Source organism: Carassius carassius, chromosome 11 (assembly GCF_963082965.1).
Source record: "Carassius carassius chromosome 11, fCarCar2.1, whole genome shotgun sequence".
Taxonomy (NCBI): Eukaryota; Metazoa; Chordata; class Actinopteri; order Cypriniformes; family Cyprinidae; genus Carassius; species Carassius carassius.
Window position 1 is genome coordinate 17,061,320 of NC_081765.1, and position 23,722 is coordinate 17,085,041.

Here is a 23,722-nt window from a genome sequence, read left to right on the forward strand (position 1 = left end):
AAAAGACAAATTAAATTTGGGTGAAACTTGTTTACTGTTTTTCAGAATTATATAACTTGTAGAAAAACTTTAAACACAATTGTAAATAAGTATAAAGAACGGCATTGGTTTTATTTTTAGTGCTAAAAAGTTTTTTTTTTAATTAGCATATTTTTGTGTTTTGCTTTGGTACCGAAATTGGTACCGAGAACCGTGGATTTTCACTGGTATCGGTACCGAATACTGAAATTGTGGTACCGTGACAACACTAGCTGTAATATTGAGATTTAAAGAGGTTTAACTTCTGGAAAGATCCCATCCCCATGTGCTTGCCTGGTTACCTCCATTCTGTGCGTATAGAGGACATGTCCCCTTTCACTGGTGTCATAATCACAACACTTACTAACACGAGTCATACATTAGGCAGCTGAAAGCATCTCACAAAGTAAATAATCTGCATTGCACAATGTGTTGAAACACAGGAGGAGAACCTTCCAACACAGTTCAAGAGTGTGTTGAGCAGTAGGACTTTAAAATTGCATTGGTATTTTAGAAAATGTTGTCACTGATAATATTTATTCAGTCTTGGCCTCTGTGCATTTACATTTTTCAAGGTGTTTTCCTACTGAACTGCCAAAACTAAATGCCTTCTTTATTCTCAAAACTGAATCTGGTTGACTTGCTCCTGCACAACACTGTCAGACGATTATGTTCAATTTGTTTAATCTTCATCATGATTGTGGGCCCTGTGCTTAGAAGGGCATGTCTTGGCTGGGTAATAATCACCCCCTGGGTCAAGACCTTCTAAGAGCCCATTTGAACATAAGCATTTGCTCAGCTAATGCTCAGAAATATTACAGGTTACATCATGAGCACTTACAATTAACATAGATCATCCAAAAATTGACATTGTCTTTTAAATTTTAAAGGAGTCATACCCTTGTATTACCTTGGATACCTACTGCTGTATTATAGTCTTTCAGGCCCTTCTAAAAAAGAAAAGTGGAAAAAAAATAAACACAGAGCTCCTCAGACCCTTATCTCTTTAGGCATTATTGTCTCGCGAGATCTGATGCGATATTTTGGCTGTCGTGGACGGTCATTATAATAATGCAAATGAGGGGCACGTTGATTGGTTGCAGGAAGGAGGGGGGTTGACACCGCAGGTAACGCTTTAGCATATCATTACAAACTGACATCATGGCGCAAGTTGTGAATGAACGCAACCGGCTTCCCGGCCAGTGTATAAGTATGAGGCGCCGTTTAGGGCTTGAATCAAACTTCATTCACGCACACATATGAAACACGCTTGCATATATACTAAGTACTAGTCACACATACATGTATATGAACTATCTACGCACATAAAGTTACTCATATGAGACGTGAGCACAGCACACACACACAAATATAAGACGTGAGCACACACACAAACTAGACGGGGCCTCATGTAAGCATTAGGCAATAAATAAACAATAACCAAATTCATGATGATCTCAGTCATTTGTTTTTTGCAAAGTACGTTAGCAGCCATTCCCCATACCTCGAAGCTAATACTCCCGCCAGAGTTGTGCCTGGACGCGTTCATTGAACGATAATTCATGAACTCGTTCATGTTTTGGACTGAACTGAACGTACCGCATTACTGCCTGAAAGTCGTTCATTCTGGTGTCGGTGTCTCTCAGTTTAACTTCGTTCAGTAGGATGCCAGATTTCTATAAAGCCTTCCAGGCAAAAACCCACCTAAAACACACCGTAAACCGGCCTTAATATGTAGCGGAAAAAACACCCAATCTGGCAAAGCCAGACTCTCTTGTTCAAACTCGGTTCATCAAAATGAACAAATCTTTTTTCGAGTCATTTCGTTCATTTAAGGGGCTTTAAATGTTACTATTAACTGGCAAATTCCCCGAACACATCAACCTACGCAATCTTGATCATATTCTGAATTAAGAAATCATTATAATGCAGTCAAAAGTCCGTTTTTGCAGTCCGTTTACAGGGAACATAAATAATTACTTCACCTCCAGTCTTTCGTTTATTTGTCTAGTGACAGACGCAATAGCATACAATAGCCGCATTAGCAGTTATGCTGTTTGTTACACACAGTAGAGCAATAAAAACAGTCTTACCGTTTCAATTGCAGGCAATTTTGTTGGAATGGCGCTTTTCCCGAGCTTCGATGCCAACTTCGCCTGATATTGCCCCAAATTTGTGAAGGATTTCGGCGTACAATGTTTAGCACAAACACATAACGATAAACCAGTGGAAGAGTTGAAGGAACCGCGTCAATAAAAATGAATTTAATCCACTGGTCTCTGATAGCTAGGTCCGTTCTTGGTAGAGAAAACACATTTACATGTTGATTCTGGCAGTCAACCACAGAGCAACTCACGTGTGCACTACTCCAGCATCTTTCTCGACTGAATATGAGGGGGAGAGGGGAAGGGGCGAGCTTCCTGCTGCGGTGTCCATATATGGTATATCCTGCCCCGTCTTGACGTCAAGACGGGGAAGAAATCAAAATCTCGTATTTGAGTGCGCGTGCACGTGGGCTATTTTACAAACCCTGAGGTAAACAAACGCTTCACTTTTAAATATCGGCTTCCCGGCCAGTGTATAATCGTTAGGCAATCATAACATACATTGATTCTCGTGGAAAAGTGAAAATTGTGGGTCATGACTCCTTTAAATCCATATGACCCTTTGTACTTTTTCAGGACGCAAAAGAAGATTTCTTGAAAAAAATAGTTTTAACTGTCAATACAGTGATACAATGGAAGTTAGTGGGGTCCAATGTTGTTTAAGACTTCATTCACTTTAACTGTATGCCCCCCCCCCAAAAAAAAAAACAGTGAGACTTTTATTTAAAAAATACCTTCTTTTGTGTTCCATGTAATAAATAAATAAAATAAAAGCTTGGACCAACATGATTTACATTTTTGGTTGAACTTTTTGGCATAATATTGACTCATTCTCCGCTTTGGAAAAATTAATTGGAAAAAAGTGTAACATAACAATAACATACACTTCGTATAATTTAATTAGGTTGTTTAAGGAATATATTCAAATAGCTTCAACACTCATGAAAAAAAAATGGCGTGGACTTTCTTTATGCTCATTTTTTTTGTAGCTAGGGATGTTCACAGGGCTTGAAAACGAAAAAAACAAACAAAAAACAATCAGTTAACTCCGAGCAGAATCGATATTTTAACGTTTCTGTTTCTGCGTTCCTCTGATATTATCACCGTTCCAAAACCGGTTCGGGTGGAAGAAATACCGGTTAATAATGTTATTTTTTAAAAACAATATTCTTTGCCTATAATTTGCCTAATAACAATAATATAATAATAGTAAAAGATAGCATTTTCTTTACTCAAAAAGAAAAGGAAAAAATAGAGATCTAACGCTTAGTCACGGCAAATACAGCATCATCTTCTTTAGATTTTGGCCAAATGTAAGCTACTTAAAAAAAAATAAAAAATAAAAATCACTTTAAAGACAAATAATTTTTAAGATATTTAAAAATGTTTGCTGCATTGTTAAAAAAATAAATAAAAGAAAAAAACACTTGATTAAGATTTGCGTTTTGAGAGTATATATATATTTAAAAAAAAGTCGCGGCTCACATAGCATTTTATTAGCCCTATTACTTCCGAAATAATGAAGGCTAAAATGCCTGTAGTCTAATGCAAAATGTTTACAAACATTATAAAAACAGTTATTAGTTTCTCTCCAAAACAAATCCTCTAAAGTTTAGGCTATGAAAACATCAACACAAATTAATTTAAGCTGAAGCTGATCCCTACTTCTCTCATTCGGCACAAATCCAAATATTTCCATGTTCCCGATGTATCTGGACGCTAAAATGTTATTTAATAAAAAGAATATAGAATAATAGCAAATGTATAATAAGTAACGCTGTATATGCGTCCGAAAGTCGGACTCCAAATTTCATTCTAAGAATTATTTTGAGGTTAATATAGCAAATAAAAACTGTTCAGCCGGGAAATTTGAGAAGCTCCGCTAGGCTATTTTAATTCCCCTCACTCCATAAAAAAATAATTTCAATTAACAGTATTTAGAAAATTAAAAATATAGAATTAGAATTAAAAATATAAGATGCTATAGCAATATTAATGACAAACTAAAACTAATTAATTTAGGCTAAAACGAAACTGAAACCAACGTTGGGTCTCTCATTTGACAGAAAATCAAATTTTCCATATTCGAGCCCTGGATGTTCATTTTAACCGGTTAACCGTAAACCAACCATTAAGATTTTTTACCAATTAATACAGTCAGTTAAATGTTTAAAAAGTCATTTATTTATTTACAGTAATTAATCAAAATATTTGCTTATTTATTTCTTAACTATGTGTGTACGTATGTGATGCCAGCGCAATCACTTGACATTACGTTCACAATAAAAACAAATCTCTGTGCTTTTGTAAAGGCGCTTTCTGCAGTCTGTTTTCATTTCGCGCTGCAAAAAAAATGTATCGAAACTCTACATACTAGGCTACTTGTTATACAGTTATTTTGTCAATTTTATTAATTTTATTATTTAAGTAAAAATATATTTCATGTATAGGCCTATTTATTCATTGTATGTGTGTATGTATGTAGCCTATATATATATATATATATATATATATATATATATATATATATATATAACCAAATGTCCTTAAATATATATATACAGTATGTGTATGTGTATATATATATATATATATATATATATATATATATATATAGAGAGAGAGAGAGAGAGAGCCTAGTTTTATTATGTTTTTCTCCACTCACAGAAGTGGTGCAGGTGTGTGATGTGATGATATGATAACCATGTGAATCCTCATGTTCTGTTGTTTGCTGCTTTTTGCACATGTAAGATTAATCCCTGGGAAACGTATGTTAGTATTTTTAATGGGTCACAGACACTTATCCTTTCCAATTGAATTCAATTATAATTTAAAATAATCTTGTCGGTTAATGGTTAATTATTGTTTAACGAGCGTTGGTAACTGAAATGAACATCCCTTGTTGTAGCACCCTGCAGCTTTTTGCAGGTTTTGTACATTTACCCCTAATTTTGGCACAAGATTAAAGGTCATTCTCAACTCTCGGTAACATTACATTTACTGTAAGTCTTTAAAGACTTTATACATAGATGTTGAGTTATTCATTTCTTTTGTCAGGATTTAGGTACTATAATTGTATGTTGCCTGAACATTCCTCATAGTTAAGAACGCTGGATTTAAAGAAATGGTAACATTTAGTTCAAACTCATGGATATGCGCATGGCTAATTCTGGGTAATTAGTGTTAATGCACTGTGACTGTTGATGCTGGTTTGCTACAGTTGACTTCACACTGTAAATGGGACAAGAATGGCATGGTTCAGTAGCATGGATTTAAATGAATTGAAGATTCCTTAAGATATTTAAGGACATTTGGTTAATTGCATATAAATGAAGTTGCTCTGGGTCTGTCGGATGTCAATGGAAAACCAGAAACCCACACTGAGCTTAGAAGCAAAAGACTTGCAGTATGTAATGAAGATAAACACCCAGGTCACACTTGACAGATTAGTTAACATTCAGAGGAAAGCCCGGTCTGAACAGAAGGTGTGTGAGAATGTTAAGGGTGTGTGTTTTGTGGCTTTAAAACTCCAGCCAAGTCTTAAAGTAGATTATAAGCTTTCAGCCGTACCTGCAGCGGATTAACAGATTCAGTTCCCATTCAGTTCTCACAATCTGGCTGTGATCATTACGCTGATCACAAACACAATGACTTAAGATTGAACATGCTGGGACGTAAAATAGTTTAATCCGGATTTTGTGAAGATGAACTAGCGCACACAGGCTACGTGGTTTGGATTTTAAGACGGATGTCTTTGGAGGCATAGAAAGTCTCTGTCTCCCTCAGTCCTGAGGTAGATGGGGACTTTTTGAGACTATCAGGACGGCTTGCAAGCGATTAGTGCATAGAGGGACTTGGGAAGTGATCAATGGGATACCCCAGACCCCTCTGCTGAGGTAACAGTAACAGATTTACTGATGTATTTTATATTCTATACCAGTTTAACTAGCATCAGGTGATCTGATCAAGTGTGTGTGTGTGTGTGTGCGCGTGTGTTTTTTTTTTTTTTCTTTTCAGGTTTTATTTGGTGACTATGACCTATCGACTTAATGCATACTTCTGTTATGGGCTAGTCAAAAGGTTAAGTGTAGATTCAACCAAGGGTATTTATTTATTGTGTGCCAGATGCAGTTTGCATGCTAGGATTATTAAAAAAGTTTTCTTTTGTGACTTTTGGAGTACATGGTAACTTTTCTTCTAATACCCTAACATTTTCTTGATAAATTCTGTGAGAGTGCAGAATTTTGCAAAAAAAAAAGAAGAGATGATGTTGTGGGAACATCTCTAATTTAATACATAAGGTGTTAAAGGTAATTCAAAGGAAGGGGTTTTGTTACAGGAATGTTAAATGATAAATAAACCACTCATTGGTTAATATACCACTCACAAAAATTGAAGCAAATAAACTTAGAAACCAGTTAGGTGAGATTCTGTTGGTTTTTCAGTAAGTAATAGTGAAAGTGCTCACTATTGCACTGTTTATATAATAATTAAATTAAAATATACAACAAACTGTTAAAGATATGTCTTTTTCTATCTAGAACACCGCTTTTGTATAGGTTTTATGTATTTACAGTGTTTAGCTTTGTATCAAAATTTACTTTGTTGACCAGACTGTGCTGTTAGTAGCTGTTTTTTTTAAAGAATCGTCAGGTTATCTGCTGATATTGTAGTTACTTGTGAAAAAGTAATGGACAAGAACAAGTATAAAATTGTGTTAGCTATACTAATCCAGTGCTATTCATTGGTTTGATCATTAGTGGACTAAATGAAACCTTAAACTTCACTGGAAAGAATCCTGTTACCCCATAGACCAGATCACATGACCTTCTGTAACTCTTGAGTATGTTCTCAGATATCTGAACAATTTATTGCATGACATATTTCAGATGCTTTCATTAACTTTATTAAGCAGTTTGATTTTTTTAAATTCCTGACTGACATTTAGATTTAATTTGTGTTGTCACTGAATTTTGCTGCTTGTTGATCCACTTGCCCTTCATGTGTTCTTTGAGTCAAGTGTGTGAACTGTTGTTGTTATCTCTAAATGTAAGCCTACTTGTAATGCTAGGTAACATGACACTGAACTGACAGATTGCTATACCTTTAACAGCTTTTCCTTTTCAATCCATTATCTTAGATTTCACAGTCTTCCACTTGGTTAGCTCTCTTTCATGTCAAATAATCACATCTCTCTTCCCCCCTTTCCTTTCCCCATCTGGTGGTTTTCTTTCCTTTGCTCGTCTGATCCTGTTTTGCTGGCCTCCTGTGATGTAGATTTATCAGGTGCAGAAGGTAGGACATCTGATGCTGAAGATCTACTCTACAAACTCATGTACAAGAACTGTAACTGGGGCGGTACCCTTTCAAATCTTTGTACCTTATTTACCTCTAAAGCAGGGGTGTCAAACTCAATTGGTGTAGGGCCAGATTCTGGCCAGAGCCCTGCAGAATTTAGATTCAACCTTAATTAAACACCTAATCCAACTAATCAAGTCATTCAGGCATATTTAAAAAAAAATACATGGTATGTGTGCTCTAGCAGGGTTGGAACAAAACTCAAAGAATTGAGTTTGACACCCCTGCTCTAAAGGGTAGCACCCCAGTGGTACCATTTCCTTGGGCACATTTTAATTTCCTTTAGTTGTTGCTTATTTAGCTGTTTCTGTTCTCTGTGAATTTTTTTTCTTAGGTTTTAGCATCTTCTTCTTCTTTTTCAAAATCTCTGGAAATCACTGATCCATATTAATTTATCCTTTTAATATCACATTTTCTTAGTCTAATGCAGTTATCTTTATATTATTATTGTTACCTGAACTTCCCTTATTTTCTCTTTCCTGGGTTCTGCTGCATTTCTCTTTGCAGAAATACTATGGACTGGATAACCTGGACAAAAAATGGGGGGACATTGAGCAGTGGATGGTACATTCACTGTTGAGATTTTGTGCTTTTTCTAGGCCTCTGGTTTTATCAGCATGTGGTTTTTGACATGATAGGGATTCATTGCGATACAGGAGATGTTATGTTGGATATCAGGGTTGCATGTCTCAACACTAGGTTAATAACTCTGCATGGCTGATTTACATTTTCACAAGTTGTCAACAAATGAAATAAGCCATTGTTCATCTGTTTCCTGGCATTGTAAATATTTTAATGTACCCTAACATTCAAAAGTTTGGGGTCAATAAGATTGTTTTAAATGATTTTGAAAGAAGTTTTATTATGCTAAGGCTGCATTTATTGATAAAAATATGGTAAAAACTGTAATATTGTGGAATGTTATAATTATTATTATTTATATAGATAGCAAATCTATTTAATTACAGCAGCCATTACTCCAGTTTTCAGTGTTACTTGATCCTTCAGGAAGCATTGTAATGTACTGATTAAGTGCTCAAGAAACATTTCTTATGAGTAAGGTTTAAAACTATATTTTTGTATATTTTTATATTTTGTAAAAACATTTTTTTGATGAACAAAGTTCAAAATCTAGATTTTAAAAGGAAATATTTTGTAACATTATAAATCTCTTTACTGTCACGTTTAATCAATTTAATGCATTCTTGCTGAATAAAATTAAAAATATAATCTTATTGACCCCAGAATGTCAGTGTATTACAGCTTTTCACATTATTTTACAAAATGTGAAAAAAGCATTGTTTTTTGTCTTCAGTTTTTGGTTTTTCTGTTTTTAACATGATTGCTCTTGCATCAGTTATTACTGATTTGCATGCTGTCTTTGGATACACTGCCACTGCTCAAGCGTGCTTGCTTAGTTTTGTGCATCTGTCTTTTTTTGACAACTTGCTTATTCCTCTCCTTCTCCTTCTTCCATTCTCCCTCTCTTATCCTCTCCTTCCCTTCTCCCTTACCCTCTCCTCTTCTTCACCTCTCCTTCTTTTCTTCTTCTCCCTCTCCTTCTCTCCTCTCCTCCTCCTCCTTCTCCTCTCCTCCTCCTCTGCTCTCCTTCTCCTTCTCATCCCTCCTCTCCTCTCCTCCTCCTCTTTCCCTTCTCCCCTGCTCTCCTTCTCATCTCTCCTCTCCTCCTCCTCTGCTCTCCTCCTCATCCCTCCTCTCCTCCTCCTCTCCTCTCCTCTCCTCCTTCTCATCCCTCCTCTCCTCTGCTCCTTCTCATCCCTCCTCTCCTCCTCCTCTCCTCTCCACCTTCTCATCTCTCCTCTCCTCTCCTCCTCCTCTGCTCTCCTTCTCATCTCATCTCTCCTCTCCTCTCCTCCTCTGCTCTCCTCCTTCTCATCCCTCCTCTCCTCTCCTTCTCATTCTCCTTCTCATCCCTCCTCTCCTCTCCTCCTCTGCTCTCCTTCTCATCCCTCCTCTCCTCCTTCTCATCCCTCCTCTCCTCCTCCTCTGCTCTCCTTCTCATCTCTGCTCTCCTCTCCTCCTCCTCCTCCTCTGCTCTCCCTCTCATCTCTCCTCTCCTCCTTCTCATCCCTCCTCTCCTCCTCCTCTGCTCTCCTTCTCATCTCTCCTCTCCTCTCCTCCTCCTCTGCTCTCCCTCTCATCTCTCCTCTCCTCCTTCTCATCCCTCCTCTCCTCTCCTCCTTCTCATCCCTCCTCTTCTCTCCTCTCCTCCTCCTCTGCTCTCCTTCTCTCCTCTCCTCTCCTCTCCTCTCCTCCTCCTCTGCTCTCCTTCTCATCTCTCCTCTCCTCTCCTCCTCCTCTGCTCTCCTTCTCATCCCTCCTCTCCTCCTTCTCATCCCTCCTCTTCTCTCCTCTCCTCCTCCTCTGCTCTCCTTCTCATCTCTCCTCTCCTCTCCTCCTCTGCTCTCCTTCTCATCCCTCCTCTCTTCTCCTCTCCTCCTTCTCATCCCTCCTTTCCTCCTTCTCATCTCTCCTCTCCTCCTTCTCATCCCTCCTCTCCTTTCCTCTCCTCCTTCTCATCCCTCCTCTCCTCTCCTCCTTCTCATCTCTCCTCTCCTCTCCTCCTTCTCTGCTTTCCTTCTCATCTCTCCTCTCCTCCTCCTCTGCTCTCCTTCTCATCTCTCCTCTGCTCTCCTTCTCATCTCTCCTCTCCTCCTCCTCTCCTCTCCTCCTTCTCATCCCTCCTCTCCTCTCCTCCTTCTCATCCCTCCTCTCCTCCTCCTCTCCTCTCCTCCTTCTCATCCCTCCTCTCCTCTTCTCCTCCTCTGCTCTCCTTCTCATCTCTCCTCTCCTCCTCTGCTCTCCTCCTTCTTATCCCTCCTCTCCTCCTCTCCTCTCCTCTCCTCCTTCTCATCCCTCCTCTCCTCTCCTCCTCCTCTGCTCTCCTTCTCATCTCTCCTCTCCTCCTCTCCTCCTTCTCATCCCTTTCCTCTCCTCCTCCTCTGCTCTCCTTCTCATCTCTCCTCTCCTCTCCTCTCCTCCTCCTCTGCTCTCCTTCTCATCTCTCCTCTTCTCCTCCTCTGCTCTCCTTCTCATCTCTCCTCTCCTCTTCCTCTGCTCTCCTTCTCATCTCTCCTCTCCTCTCCTCCTCCTCTGCTCTCCTTCTCATCTCTCCCTCCTCTTTTCCTCCTCTGCTCTCCTTCTCATCTCTCCTCTCCTCTCCTCTCCTCTCCTCCTCTGCTCTCCTTCTCATCTCTCCTCTCCTCCTCCTCTGCTCTCCTTCTCATCTCTCCTCTCCTCCGCTCTTCTTCTCATCTCTCCTCTCCTCTTTCTCATCCCTCCTCTCCTCTCCTCTTCTCCTCCTCTGCTCTCCTTCTCATCTCTCCTCTCCTCTCCTCAGGAGGACAGTGAGCGATATACACGTGTTTCACGGAGACATGCTTTGGTTTGTATCTCTTTCTTTTAACTATCTGTCCTCCTAAACCTTCTGTAAATACTGCTCTAGCAAAACTTCACAGCAAAAAAAAAAAAAAAACACTTGGATTTTATTCCAAATGCAAATACTTCAAGTCAGATTTGGAGAGGACTGTGGAGTCCATCTAATTTGCCTTTTTTTTCCTCATCCATCAAGGAGTCAGATGATGAAGAAAGGATGTCAGTGGGGACTAGGAGCAACATACAGGTCAGTATCGGTGTAACTGTGTACAGTAATTCTTGTCAAACCTCCTGTGTTGTTGGTCAGAGTGTTTGGTGTACAGTAGGTATATATGAGTGTGTGCTTGCTATGTGTTTTATAAGGTTATAAAATGGTCCAAAATGTTATTCATGCTGATAGTGGTTTTGTTTGTCTGGGCAGTTGGATTTGGATAAGGCAGGTGCCTACGGTGGGGTAAGAATCTCAGGGTGGGAAATGTTTCTTTAGGCACAAATGTTATGTCATTGCTTTCAGGTTTTAGTGATGGGAAGTTCAGATCATTTTATCAACTCGGACCTTTGAGTCTCGTTCAGCAAAATGAACGAATCTTTTTTTCGAATCATTTTGTTCATTTTTATCAAAATATTATTAAAATGCTACGTGTTGCTTCTCTAACATGTATACAAGTAGTTTAGCAAATGTTCATCACACTACAAACAATAAAAAAACTATAATGCTATAAGAAACAGAAAAGATTAATTCATTGTTTACCTGGGTCTTCAGTCTTTGATTAGCTAACCTCATCTCTTATTTGACAAGTCTTCGGGTTTGAGTCATTCTTTCAACACGTAACAGCCCAATGAGCTTTAACCTGTGCAGTCTGAGCTGGAAAGAGAATTGATTAGTTCATCCATCGACTCTTCGGGATTGAGTCATTCCTTCATCACGTGACAGCCCCATAAGCTTTAACCATAGACTGTATAAAAGGCTTTAACCTATCGTTTGTTCTTTTGTCACGTGATGTGACAGCATTGGATAGAGAAATTAATTTAATAAGCTTCCTTACAAACAGGTACATAGTTGTTATTATTATTATTATTATTATCATCATCATCATTATGTGTTTCTGGACTCAAATTGTAGCTTTTTACTATTTGCAGTTTATAAATAGTTGAATTTCTGTCATGATGGTTATTTTCCTTACGCTGAATGTTGTCACAAATGTAATAAATAGTTGGTTATTATTATTATTAAGTTTCTTTCTGACTCAGACTTAGGTTAAAGCTTATGGGTCTGTCACGTGATGAATGAACGACTCAAAAAAAACCAAAGACTCGATAGATGAACTAATCCGTTCTCTTTCTGGCTCAGACTGTATTGACTGAAACAGGTGAACCTCTACACTAATTCCAGTACAGAACCTATAGAATTTTGTGCATGCCCGACTGAACGAGTCGACTCGTTCTTCTCTAGTCACATTAATGATTTTTTCAAAATGAAAAATCCTTCAAGAACGACCCATTACCCATCAGGTTCCTGTTAAAGAACATAAATGAGTTCCCAAGATGTTTTTGTTTTTGCACTGTGGTGTGTTTCAGTTAAATAAGCTAATACCTGATGCCACATTTGGGGAAGTCGTGACTTAGTGGTTAGAGAGATTGACTCCTAAACCTAAGATTGTGGGTTTAAATCTCGGGCCGGCAATACCATGACTTAGGTGCCCTTGAGCAAGGCACCGAACCCCCAACTGCTCCCCGGGCTCCGCAACATAAATGGCTGCCCACTGCTCTGGGTGTGTGTTCACTGCTGTGTGTGTGCACTTTGGATGGGTTAAATGAGAGCACAAATTCTGAGTATGGGTCACCATACTTGGCTGTATGTCAAGTCACTGTCACATTTGTGATGTTTTGAATAGTTTCATCAATATTACAAATGAAGGGGGTTTTGGTCTGTACTCTGGATTTTATCAGGTATGACCACATGTGACTATAACATTTTTGAGTGTCTGAATATTCACATGCATGTTCACAAACATTAAGTATTGAGTAGTTAATTCTGCAGTTTTAATCCTGCTTCCATTTCCCACCATCCTGTCCAGCTTCCCCAGGCCTCCTCCTATCAGTCACAAAAGAAGTCCAAGAAAAAGAAGAAACATTCTTCCAAAACTGTACGTTCACAGCACTTATGCACATCACATTTGTGTTGTGTAACAAGATCTAATATCAATCACAACTTGTTGTCTGTCCCACAGAGCAATGGCTATGATGATCTCAGCATATTGTCTAGTCGGGTTAGTGGCCCAGATAACTATGTGATGATAGTGTTTGAGTATTAATTAGTGTGTTGGTTCACCTATAATGACATCCAGTAGGCTGATAATTTAGATGGATTTGTGAGGATCATGATGGAGTAGTGAGACTAACTGTGGTGTGACGTGGTACGGATGAATGTGAAGATTGTAAACTGTGTATTTGTGCGCAGAGCTCCAGATTCAGTGATGAGAGCAAAATGTCTCGCTCTTCTAGAATTGATCGGCAGTCGGTGGGTCTCAATCTCTTTGTGTGATTAACATGAAAATATATCTAACATGAGTGGATCATTGCCAATGTCTTTTAGAAAGCATGATGGATTTGTTACAAAATACCCTAGTGGTCGGCCTATAAAGAGTTTTATTTCGACATCATCAGGACTTTTATTTAATATTTATTTATTTATTGATATTACAGATTCAAGAAGTTATCTATAGTATAAATTTGTTTGTTTTAAAGGTTGAAACTATTATATGAATTAATTTTCATATTCAAGTTATTTATTTCTAATTTAGTAAATGTTATGTAAAATAAATGTAATTTTTTAAGCATTATATTTCTTGCTTTCTTTTATACCTATTCATCGACCACTACAAAAACCCATTTTTAGCTGATTGGCTGGTATTCTAACTGTTCAGGCTGATCTGCTTTGCTGGTATTAAAGGGGTTTTGTACACTTCAGCTGAGAAACCAGCATGCCAGCCAGGTTAATACCAGCTTGGCCAGTCTGGCAGACCAGCTAGACCAGATCAAATTCTGAAGAGTTTGGGATTTAGATAGTTACTTGTAAAATCGTAGATGTAACATGACTAATTAGTAGATGTGTTTCTATGGAACCGCTTTATGCATGTAAATTGTAGCAAGGCTTTTCACAGTAAAAGTTTTGCCCTAGGTAGTGTTAAAATCTTTTGATCGCCAAATTACACTACCAGATATGTGAAATGTCAAGTCTCAACCCTGTGTAATGTATTAACAGTGTGCAGCATGAAATAAGATAATTATTGCAAAAATAAAAAAGTATCCTGGGTGAACATTTTCATGTGTGAAAAGCCCATTTAGTATAATTTGCGACTTTAGCTGGCATGATCCCCTTGCATTGCACATTTTAGTGTGGTAAAACTGTTAGATGGTCTTCCTCAACACTTTCTCAACATCTCTCCCCTTGTCACTCTGTGCATCTCTCACACTTCTGTCTTCATCAGTTCATCATTCAATCATCTACATTATTTCCCATCATTTTAGAAGGCCTGCTATTCATCTGAGCTGTACAGCAGCAGTAATTATTCCTCTAAATGTCAAGCCCCTTCCTTCAATGGCTACCAGGTCTGTCATCTTCATCCTCTCCTTTCATCCCACTGAGTATCTATCCACTGCCACATGTATTATACGCCTATTTTTATTTTATTTTCTGTGATCTTGTGATCTTGCTTTAACTTTTACATCATTATCTGACTCAGCTGACATTTTAAAAGGTGATTTATCTACTACGAATAGTAATATTAGTATATTCATTTTGGATAATTAAAATGTTGAAAAAAAATACACACTAATTATAGTGTGTATTTAAACTTGTTATAGACCTTTTCCTCACCAACCTGACAGAAAGCAGATGACACAGAATCATCTGAATGTGATGAAAGACAGCTGTATTGATGCAATGTGCACAAAAGGAGAACTGAGACTGTTGAGAGAGTTTGCGTGCTCACTTTCCCATAGCACTTATGGGTAAGACCTCGAGGCATGAGAAGGTGATCTAAAAGTTGTTTCTCTTCTGTGTGTTTATATCTGTCCATCATCAGGGCTCTGTATATGAGGACAGTCTCTACAGTGGCTCTCGACGCTCCAGTGCTCGTTCTGTAAGAACGATAGAGCTAAACTGTGCATGTAAATTACAGTGTGCACCCTTGTTAACCTGTGGATTCAGTTCCCTAACCAGTTTTTTTTAAACATAATTTGTAATGTTGACTCATCATGATTAAATTCAGGGTTCCTCTAAACCCTTATGATGTTATGTCTCTCAGATCATTCTCAAAATATAACTTTTATATGTTTTTGGTTGTTGTGTGTGATTTAGAGGCTTAAAAGGGTTGCCTATGCAGGTCAGAGAAATGCTTTTTCAAAGACTTGAAATGTGATTTGTGAATGCCATAAAGCTAAAAGTGATTGTAGATTTTTCTATTTTAATTTTCTATGTTAATTAAATTTAGTTTTTCTCATTTTAATTAATAATTAAAATCTTCCATGTGATCTCTCAAATTAATAAATGCATAATTATCTTAAAAAAAATGAAAAAAGAAATACAGTTTAAAATGGTTTTAGTTGCAGTATAGCATGTCACACTTCAGGTCATAAGTTAAAATTAATGTTGACTACCCATCTAGTTTGTTCTCTAACAAACGAGCCGTAAACATTAACAGGAGTTTTCTACCAGCTTGTGAATTCGTACTGCACGTAGATTTGTACTTTTCTTCCCCCCTTTTTACATTTTGTAATTTTTTTAATGTGTATATATTTTATCTGTGTGGCTACTGTATCAGTCCTGAAATGTCCGACAATCTTCAATCCAATTTGTGTATATACATGTGCATAATCTCTCTGATTCTTCACATTCTCATAGTGCGTGTGTGTGTGTGTTCCTCCAGTCCTCTGAATATAGTGGTTTCCTGGGCTCAAGCTCTAGGACTTCGTCCAGAGCAAATTCTGCGTGTGGCAGCCCAGTGGTGAGCAACTTCACTGTCACTGATGCCCAAGATGATCATGGACCATCACAATTATATTACATAATTTATTTTCTCAGTGACAGAGTTACAGCTACATGCATCCAGTGCCTACTGTGTGTCACTGAGTCAGTGGATGGATACACTTTTAGTCTGTTAAACTGTTTAATAACTAGATGTTTACTTAGTAAGTAGGATTAAATTACTTTAACAGTGTAAGAAAAGGACATCTGAGGTAATGTGTGTGTTTGTGTACATTCTTTCTTTTGGTGCATGCAAAAAGCCAATTGTTAAACTTGGACAGTTGACTTCACAAATAGTTGAAATACCTCTTGCATGGATGTTAATAGCTACCATCTGGTGGTTTCCAGGAGGACTGCAGCAGTTCAGTGGCTAGTTTCATGCGCAGCACAGCTAATATCAGTGGCCTCTCTAGAGACCTTGACCGTGTGCTCATCCCTGACCTGCCAAATGTTAATGGGAGGCTTTCTATGGTACGAGAGTGAAATCTTCAGGTTCATGTGATTTGTGGTGGCTGATGCCCTGGTTTAAATTGTGTGTGTATGTTTCTGTGTGTGTACTGGCATGTTGAATTGAGGTGATGGTCTGCATGTGAGATGGACAGTGGTCAACTGATTCAGTGATTTACTGATAACTGATTTTATGTGCAGAAGTCTAATGATTGTCATGATGCTTGACAGATATTTCCAATTGTTAATATTATATTATTATTCAGGTTCATTATAAAAGATGTGTTCTCGAACACCTTGAGAATTATTACAGAACTGTTTGCTCCTTGCATTTTGATTTATCAGTCTTATTGATCAAATGCAGTCATTGTGTTTTAAATCTTTGCAACTTGACTTGAACTGATTTTCTTCCTCTAATGGAAAAATATATTTTACTTACTTTTTCGTGTGTGTGTCGAAAGCATGAACCCAAATGAATGAATAAGAGACTACAAAATCTGTTTACTGTTTATCACCTTGTTTATTTACAGGCTGATGACAGGTTAGAACGAGACTACTTGGAAAAGGTTTGCAACCCCCCCCCTCCCATTTTTTTGTGTAGCTTTTTAAACATTTAAACCTATTCTCACAATAAACGAGTGATATAACATATGACTTGCTGTATTTTTAGGGTTCTTCACGAGCATCGACTATTTCTGGAGCCACTCTTACTTCTCTGGGTGGGACATCCTCACGGAGAGGAAGCGGAGACACATCCATCTCTGCTGACACTGAAGCATCCATAAAGGAAATCAAGGTGTCTGTCTAGTGCCAGTTTAAATTTAAGCAGCAGGTTTATGTAACCACATGATATCCCATGATTTCATGGTATCCTTTTCTGTTTACAGTGCTATTAACTTGAAACCCAGTTAATAGCACTGTAACATAGCATTGTTTTTTTATAAATATGTTTATTTATAATTATTGTTTTTTTATAAATATGTTTATTTATAGTTTACTCTGATAAGAATTCATTACTTATTTTCAGCACTGTTGCACAGAAACAACTTTCACAGACAGCAGCTCAGCACACTATCATTTTCTTTGTCTATGTTGCTCAGTCCTGTTTCTAGAGATTTGCCTTCTGAGTCTCAGCTTCAAATTAAACACACCTGAACAAGATAACTAAGATGTTTGTGTGTTGAACTCTTCAGGAGCAGGACTGACCACCTTCTATGATCTGCTTCACTGTTCATTTCTACAGCTTTGTACTTGTTTCTTGCACACCAATTCATCTGAAAATCAGTCTGGCGTTCTCTACCCTTTCATTGCTCTTCCTCCACTGCATCCTTTATCCTTCCTTCTCATCCTCACTCTTCATGCTTTTCAATCAGGAGATCCATGAGCTGAAGGATCAGATTCAAGATGTGGAGGCGAAGCACATGCAGAACCTCAAAGAGCTCAAGGTACATGGCTGGTAAAGGCAGTGCCAGTCAAAAGCCCACGAGAACCTGCTTTCTTTGAGTTATATATGACAGTGCTGGCACAACATAATGTGCTTTTTAACAAGATGAGATGATATGATATTAGTCTCTGGTTCATATCTGTCTCTCGTCTTGCATGTTTATACGTCTATGCCATTGAAGTCTATAGCCTCATTTTCTCTGCCTTGCTTCCATCTTTGACTTTATATTATTCTCTAAAGCATATCGTACACATCCCTTTCCATGATTTAATTTGATTTTAATTTAAATGAGAAATTTAAACTAAAATAGTGTTCTAGACTGATGTAGAGGTTGAGGTGTTGTAATGCATGTTTAGATGTGTTTGTGAGTGTCTGCTTGTTTTTAATGTGGTGTCCAACTTTTTGAAGGATTCCCATTCGGAAATGGAGGAAAAGTACCGTAAGGCCATGGTATCTAATGCACAGCTGGACAATGAAAAGACCAATATGATGTATGAAGTGGACACCTTGAAAGACTCTTTAACGGAACTGGAGGAGATGCTTTTTGAAACACGCCGTGAGCTTGAGGAAAAGTGTAAGGTCTGTACAGTCAGGTGTGCATTATAATAAGTTACAGTAATGCTTTGTTGGAATACATTGTAATCACAAATAATAGATTCCATTTAAAATTAGTAAGAGCTTTTAATTGGTGTTTTCATTCATTAATAATGATGTACATATGCCATTTTTGTACTTTTAATCTCAGCGATGAAACTCTTAAATATTACATTTAAAGAGTGAAAAAAATAAAGGCAGTTTTATGTTTTAGGACCTTGAACGAGAGAAGCATTCTCATAGTATACTGCAGTTTCAGTTCAGTGAATTGAAGGAGATGCTGAAACAGAGTGAAGAACTGCTCACTGTGAGTATTTATGTCTCTGTGCTCAAACCTTTGTCTTTTTCAAATGCTTGGCTTATCTGCCCATCTGCTTTAACAGCTTCTCTCCTTCCTTCATCTTTGGTCATCTTCCATGCAAATACCTCTCTCTAGGAGATCCGTCAATTACGGCTCAAGCAAGATGGCTATGTTAGGGAGATTTCTGACCTCCAGGAAACTATTGAGTGGAAGAATAAAAAAATTGGGGTATGATCCCTCAGTATTCAACTCCTGTAAAATTTGTATTTGTCATTACCTTCACTGTAGATTAGCTCAATTCTCCATATGTTTCCTGCTATAATCTGTCTGTCATTGCAAAACTGTTCTTGTTTTCTGCAGCACTGATGTTATCATTGCTTTCACCTTTTTTTCTCCTCTTTGTTGCATCTTTGCCAAATCCTTTCTGGTGCTGTTCAGGCATTAGAGAGGCAGAAGGAATTTTCTGATGCCATTCGAAATGAGCGGGATGAGCTTAGAGATGAGGTTGTTCAGCTCAAAGATATTTTGAAGGTATTGATATGTGTGTTGAATACCAGGGCTGATTCTTTTCTCATGAACATTTCCTAACAAAACAGCTTTGTAATAATTTTTAGTTATCTAAAGGTGTTGAGATCTAGAATTATAATATAAATCGAGATTCAGCGAACATTCAGCTTTTAACGGAGTAAGCAGAATCATAATCATAATATTTTTCCATCTACAAATATGTTTAAAAAAAAATAACTCTAGGCTCAGTGCATCTAAAATTAACGCAAACCTGTTTTTATACTAAGTTTAAATTTGTGTCCTATCCAGAAACATGGCATTGTCCTTGGACCCGACTTAGCCACCAACGGAGAAACAGGTGAAGAAGTCGGAAAGGCTGATCAGAATTCTCAAAAAGCATCAGCTGAAATCCGAGAGGGGAGCAGTGTACTAGGTAAGCTGCTTTTCTTAACTTCATTCATTGCACGCTTCGAAACATTTTTTTTTATCTTTGTCACTTTGCATTTTCATCTTGTACAGCTTGAGCCAAGTCTAATCAAACTATTTCTGTGTGTGTGGTACTAATGCGCCATCAAATTAACATCTCTCACACTTTCTGCTTCCCTGTAACAGTTTTGCACATACAGCTAGTATAAAAGTTAGACTACAGAGTCATGTCTCTTTCTTGAGTCCATATACCAGTACTCTGCTGGACAAATGTTTATAAAATTGCTGAAAAATAGTTAAATCTAAATCAAGAGAAGAATCTGCAGAGTAGTTTGTTTAGTTTTTGACTTTACTGTGGGGTTTTCTTCTTTTGGACATCTTTCAACACTTTTGATTTGTATGGGATTAAGAGCTTTGCCATGGAGTCTTTGTTTTTTTTTCGCTCCTTTCTCTCTGTCTTTTTCTTCTCGCTCTAAACATTTGGCAAATATTCAATGGCTTCTACAGACATGTGTCTTTTGGCTTTAACTACTGACACCTCAATCATCTCCCAGGCACTCATCAGTTGAAGGTGTGTAAAGACCAGCAACAAAAAGATTTGGATGACGGGGCAGCAGGGAATCAGCAGTTTTCACATGCCCAGTTCAGTTCTTCAAACACACCTTTAGAAGCAAGTATGGAGAATGGAGAACTTGGGAGCCAAGTGACACAGGGTGTAGAGCAGCTTGAGAAAAGACCTGAAGAACCGTCAAGCTCTGTTGGTGATGATGAACTCACTGCAACAAGACCTAAGGAGGAGATCAAATCTGAGGCACATATACCGGAAGATTTAAGAGGTAATACTGTGGAATTAGGGAGCAAAGTTCACAAGGATGGACATTTGGAGACAGATCAACAAGAGAGAGAATGTGTCAAACCTAGTCAGGTCATCAAAGAGGAAACTCCTTCAGAGTCTGTCTCTGGTTCAGTCCATGATGAAAATGATAAACCTAGTGAGACGGTGCTTGATGATAAACTTAAAGAGGAGCCTGTAGAATCAGCTCAGACAGAGAAGCTTGCTAAAACCCAAGGTGCCAGTGCTTCAAATAAAAAGAAGAAAAAGAAGAAGAAAAACAAGCAGAAGCAGAAACAGAGTGACAAGCAAGAGAGTGACATAAAGATAGATGACATGAATGAAACCGTTTGTAGTGAAGAGATTTCAAACCAAAAAACTGAGGGTGATCTAGAAGGAAACCATCAGGATCCCTTAGGGAATGATAACTCTGAAACAACAATGAATACAGATGTCCCACATGATGCTAAAAGAACCAGTGAATTGGATGCTCAAGATAAAATTCTGTTAGTTACAGATGAAGCTGATTTAGCATGTATTTCTAAAACAGTCTCAAATTTTGATTGCCCTGAATCTGGCAGTGATGTGCTTTCAGGTGATCTGGCCAACAACATTATCTCTAATCTGACAAACAAAATTGATGAACACACCGAGGTTTCAACAAATCCTGACTCTGAAGCTGTAATCTTTAGCTGTGAGGTTATATCTTCAGAAACCAAGACTTCATTGCCTCATGAACCTTCTGTTCAGTCCATGGATGCTGTTGAAGAGTGTGTCGAGTCCACCAGCAGCTCTGAGAACCCTGAGTTGAAATCATTGAAATCTGAATCGTCAGACCTCAAGGAAGTGGAGAGTCATCTTAACTCTGAAGTAGAAGAACAGGAGGAAAAGCTCCAGAATATTGATCTTGATGGGACCACCGACCCCGAAGATCAAGAGGACTCTGCTCATCCCAATTCCCCTGTAATGGAGAAGGTGGAAAATGAAGCTGAAAGGGTAATCCAGGAACAACCTGTTGACCAGCCAATGGAAAGCCAACTTCAAGAGAGTATTGAAGCAGAACTGGACCAGGAAGAGGTTGATACACAAGATGGACTGGATAATGAAAATCTCAAATTGCCTACTGAAATAGTGTTTGATGGAAGCCATGTCGACAACACTTCTTTAATTGAAACCCAGGTTCAGATTGTGCATGAGGATCACCTGTCTCCCAATGCAGCAATTCAGGAATCAGTTGGAGAATCAGATGCTTTTGACCAAAACCCCAAGGCAGAAAAAGATGAGAAGGAAAGATCAATCCAAACTCAGGTTACACTTGAAGTGCAACTGCCTGAAGATGAAGGAGACCTTGTGGTAAAGTCAGATGTGGCTTCTCAAGAGCTCAAGAAAGAAGATGAGGAAGAGGAAGATGAAGGAGAATCATTTGATTTTGATGAAATGGATCTTGAAGCATCATCGGATGCCCCTCTAAAAAACTTTCAAGATCAGCCAAATGAGAAAGTTACTCTCTTAAATGAAAATGTCCAAGAAGCAAGCCAGGAACACCAAAGCAATGTCACTAATGAGGACCAAACTCAAGAAGATGAACATCTAGAACTTGCAGATCAGGAATCAAAGCAAAAGGAGCAGAAAGATGATGGGCAAGGCACAGAAAACCCACAAACAACAACAGATGTAGAAGTATGTTTAACAGAGGAAAGCCAAATCAACAGTGAAGTCAGACCTAATGATCAGCAGCAAGATATTACTGGAATTAAAGAAGACACATTTGAGGAGCATCGGCAGGCATCAGAAGATGTGACACTCAATGAAGAAGTTAATCTGATCCCAGAGGTGGAGACAAGAAATGTAGGCCAAGAGGTCAATAGTTCTATTCACCACGAAAAAAAGGCATCAAATTTTTCAGAAGATCAGGACGTTGAGAAGCAAACCGCAGAAAGCAACAGGCAAGATGAAAGAAAAGAATCCAAGAAAAGCGGGAAAGGGAAGGGCAAGGGGAAAGAAGATTGTAAAATGTCTTAATAGACAGGGACATTGCTAAGTCTCTGATCAGCATCTTCAATTTAAGAAGTAATTTGCACTTATGTAGGTCCTAATGAAATTTTTTTGGGTCCATTTACTTTGGAGAACCCTAAATAACCAAAGTGATCTTACAATCAAGCCAAATTATCAGTCACGGCAGCTGTTTCAGCAAATATATTTTATGCATGAATGTTTTACACCTGATTAACAATACTGAATGAACACAGGAAATTAATTCAAACCGTGTTTAAAATCCCAAAACCAATCACACATTAAATGCTAGCAGTAATGGGTATAAAGTGTCATATTTATTATGAAATTTTACATGAGCATGAATAAAATGTTTCTCATACTAATGTACAAAACTAAGTGTATGAGTAATACGTGTTTCTCTTTTGGAAATTACCAGCTTTCTGTCTGTGCTGCAGTCATGTTTAGCAGCTTCTTCATTATAATCTTTTCAGTTACAAAGGACCCGTAATGTATTTGGTTTAAATGGTTCTGTTGTTTAAAATTGTGGCAAATTAAAAAAAAATTATTTTGTGCCAACCCCTATTAAACATTCCTCTAAATTTTGACTGCAGCTTTGTATTTACTTTTTGTTTTTTACAAATAATTTGTTGGGAGATATGATTGAAAACAAATGTAAATATTTTATTGTTTGGTGAAGATGCTGTTGGGACATTGAGACCCAGTGTATGTTAATTGAACCATTTATGTTCAAATAAAACTTAAGAAAATATAGGTTTTACACTGTTGTTTATTTGTTGTGTTATAGCAGAATTATTTAGTCTTAATTTCCCAGCTGACTGAAGAATTTTTTATTATACAATGAATGAGGAACTTTAATTAAACTGCTTCAGATAAGAATTAATAAACTGATTTATTTTTTAACCATGAAAGTGTTCATTTTTAGGATATGAATTCTAGTACGTCACACACTCATCGCATAATTTCAAGTAAGCTCACATCATGAAAAACACTGCCATGTAATAGATGTACTGATCGAGTGAACGCTGAGAGATTTGACTACATGAGGCTGAAGCCTCTAATGTCACTGAAGTTTCTGCATGTTGTCCATCCTCATCATTCACATCCCAGCATAGGATAGCCTCACTATTTGCATGCATTACATGCATTTGACTCCTCCCACCCCTGGTATGTGAATTGTTTCCTGTCTAACCTTGGAATTAGTTTTAACATGAACATTTAATATTTGATTATTGCAAAAGACATGTTTTAG

General features: G+C 37.9%; 1 protein-coding gene across 1 annotated transcript in view; it reads left to right on the plus strand.

Moving 5' to 3' along the window:
* Positions 1-23,722, plus strand: part of LOC132152924 (leucine-rich repeat flightless-interacting protein 2-like) — a 37,436-nt gene that overhangs the window by 12,069 nt on the left and 1,645 nt on the right. Inside the window, exons 3-21 of the mRNA XM_059561925.1 lie at positions 7,401-7,418; positions 7,989-8,045; positions 10,843-10,887; positions 11,074-11,124; positions 12,956-13,024; positions 13,109-13,147; positions 13,339-13,398; positions 14,409-14,489; positions 14,966-15,022; positions 15,809-15,886; positions 16,234-16,377; positions 16,884-16,919; positions 17,024-17,149; positions 17,727-17,798; positions 18,206-18,376; positions 18,606-18,698; positions 18,828-18,920; positions 19,131-19,223; positions 19,509-19,632. Coding sequence (XP_059417908.1) covers positions 7,401-7,418; positions 7,989-8,045; positions 10,843-10,887; positions 11,074-11,124; positions 12,956-13,024; positions 13,109-13,147; positions 13,339-13,398; positions 14,409-14,489; positions 14,966-15,022; positions 15,809-15,886; positions 16,234-16,377; positions 16,884-16,919; positions 17,024-17,149; positions 17,727-17,798; positions 18,206-18,376; positions 18,606-18,698; positions 18,828-18,920; positions 19,131-19,223; positions 19,509-19,632 — 1,507 coding nt within the window. The remainder of the gene's footprint in view (positions 1-7,400; positions 7,419-7,988; positions 8,046-10,842; positions 10,888-11,073; positions 11,125-12,955; positions 13,025-13,108; positions 13,148-13,338; positions 13,399-14,408; positions 14,490-14,965; positions 15,023-15,808; positions 15,887-16,233; positions 16,378-16,883; positions 16,920-17,023; positions 17,150-17,726; positions 17,799-18,205; positions 18,377-18,605; positions 18,699-18,827; positions 18,921-19,130; positions 19,224-19,508; positions 19,633-23,722) is intronic.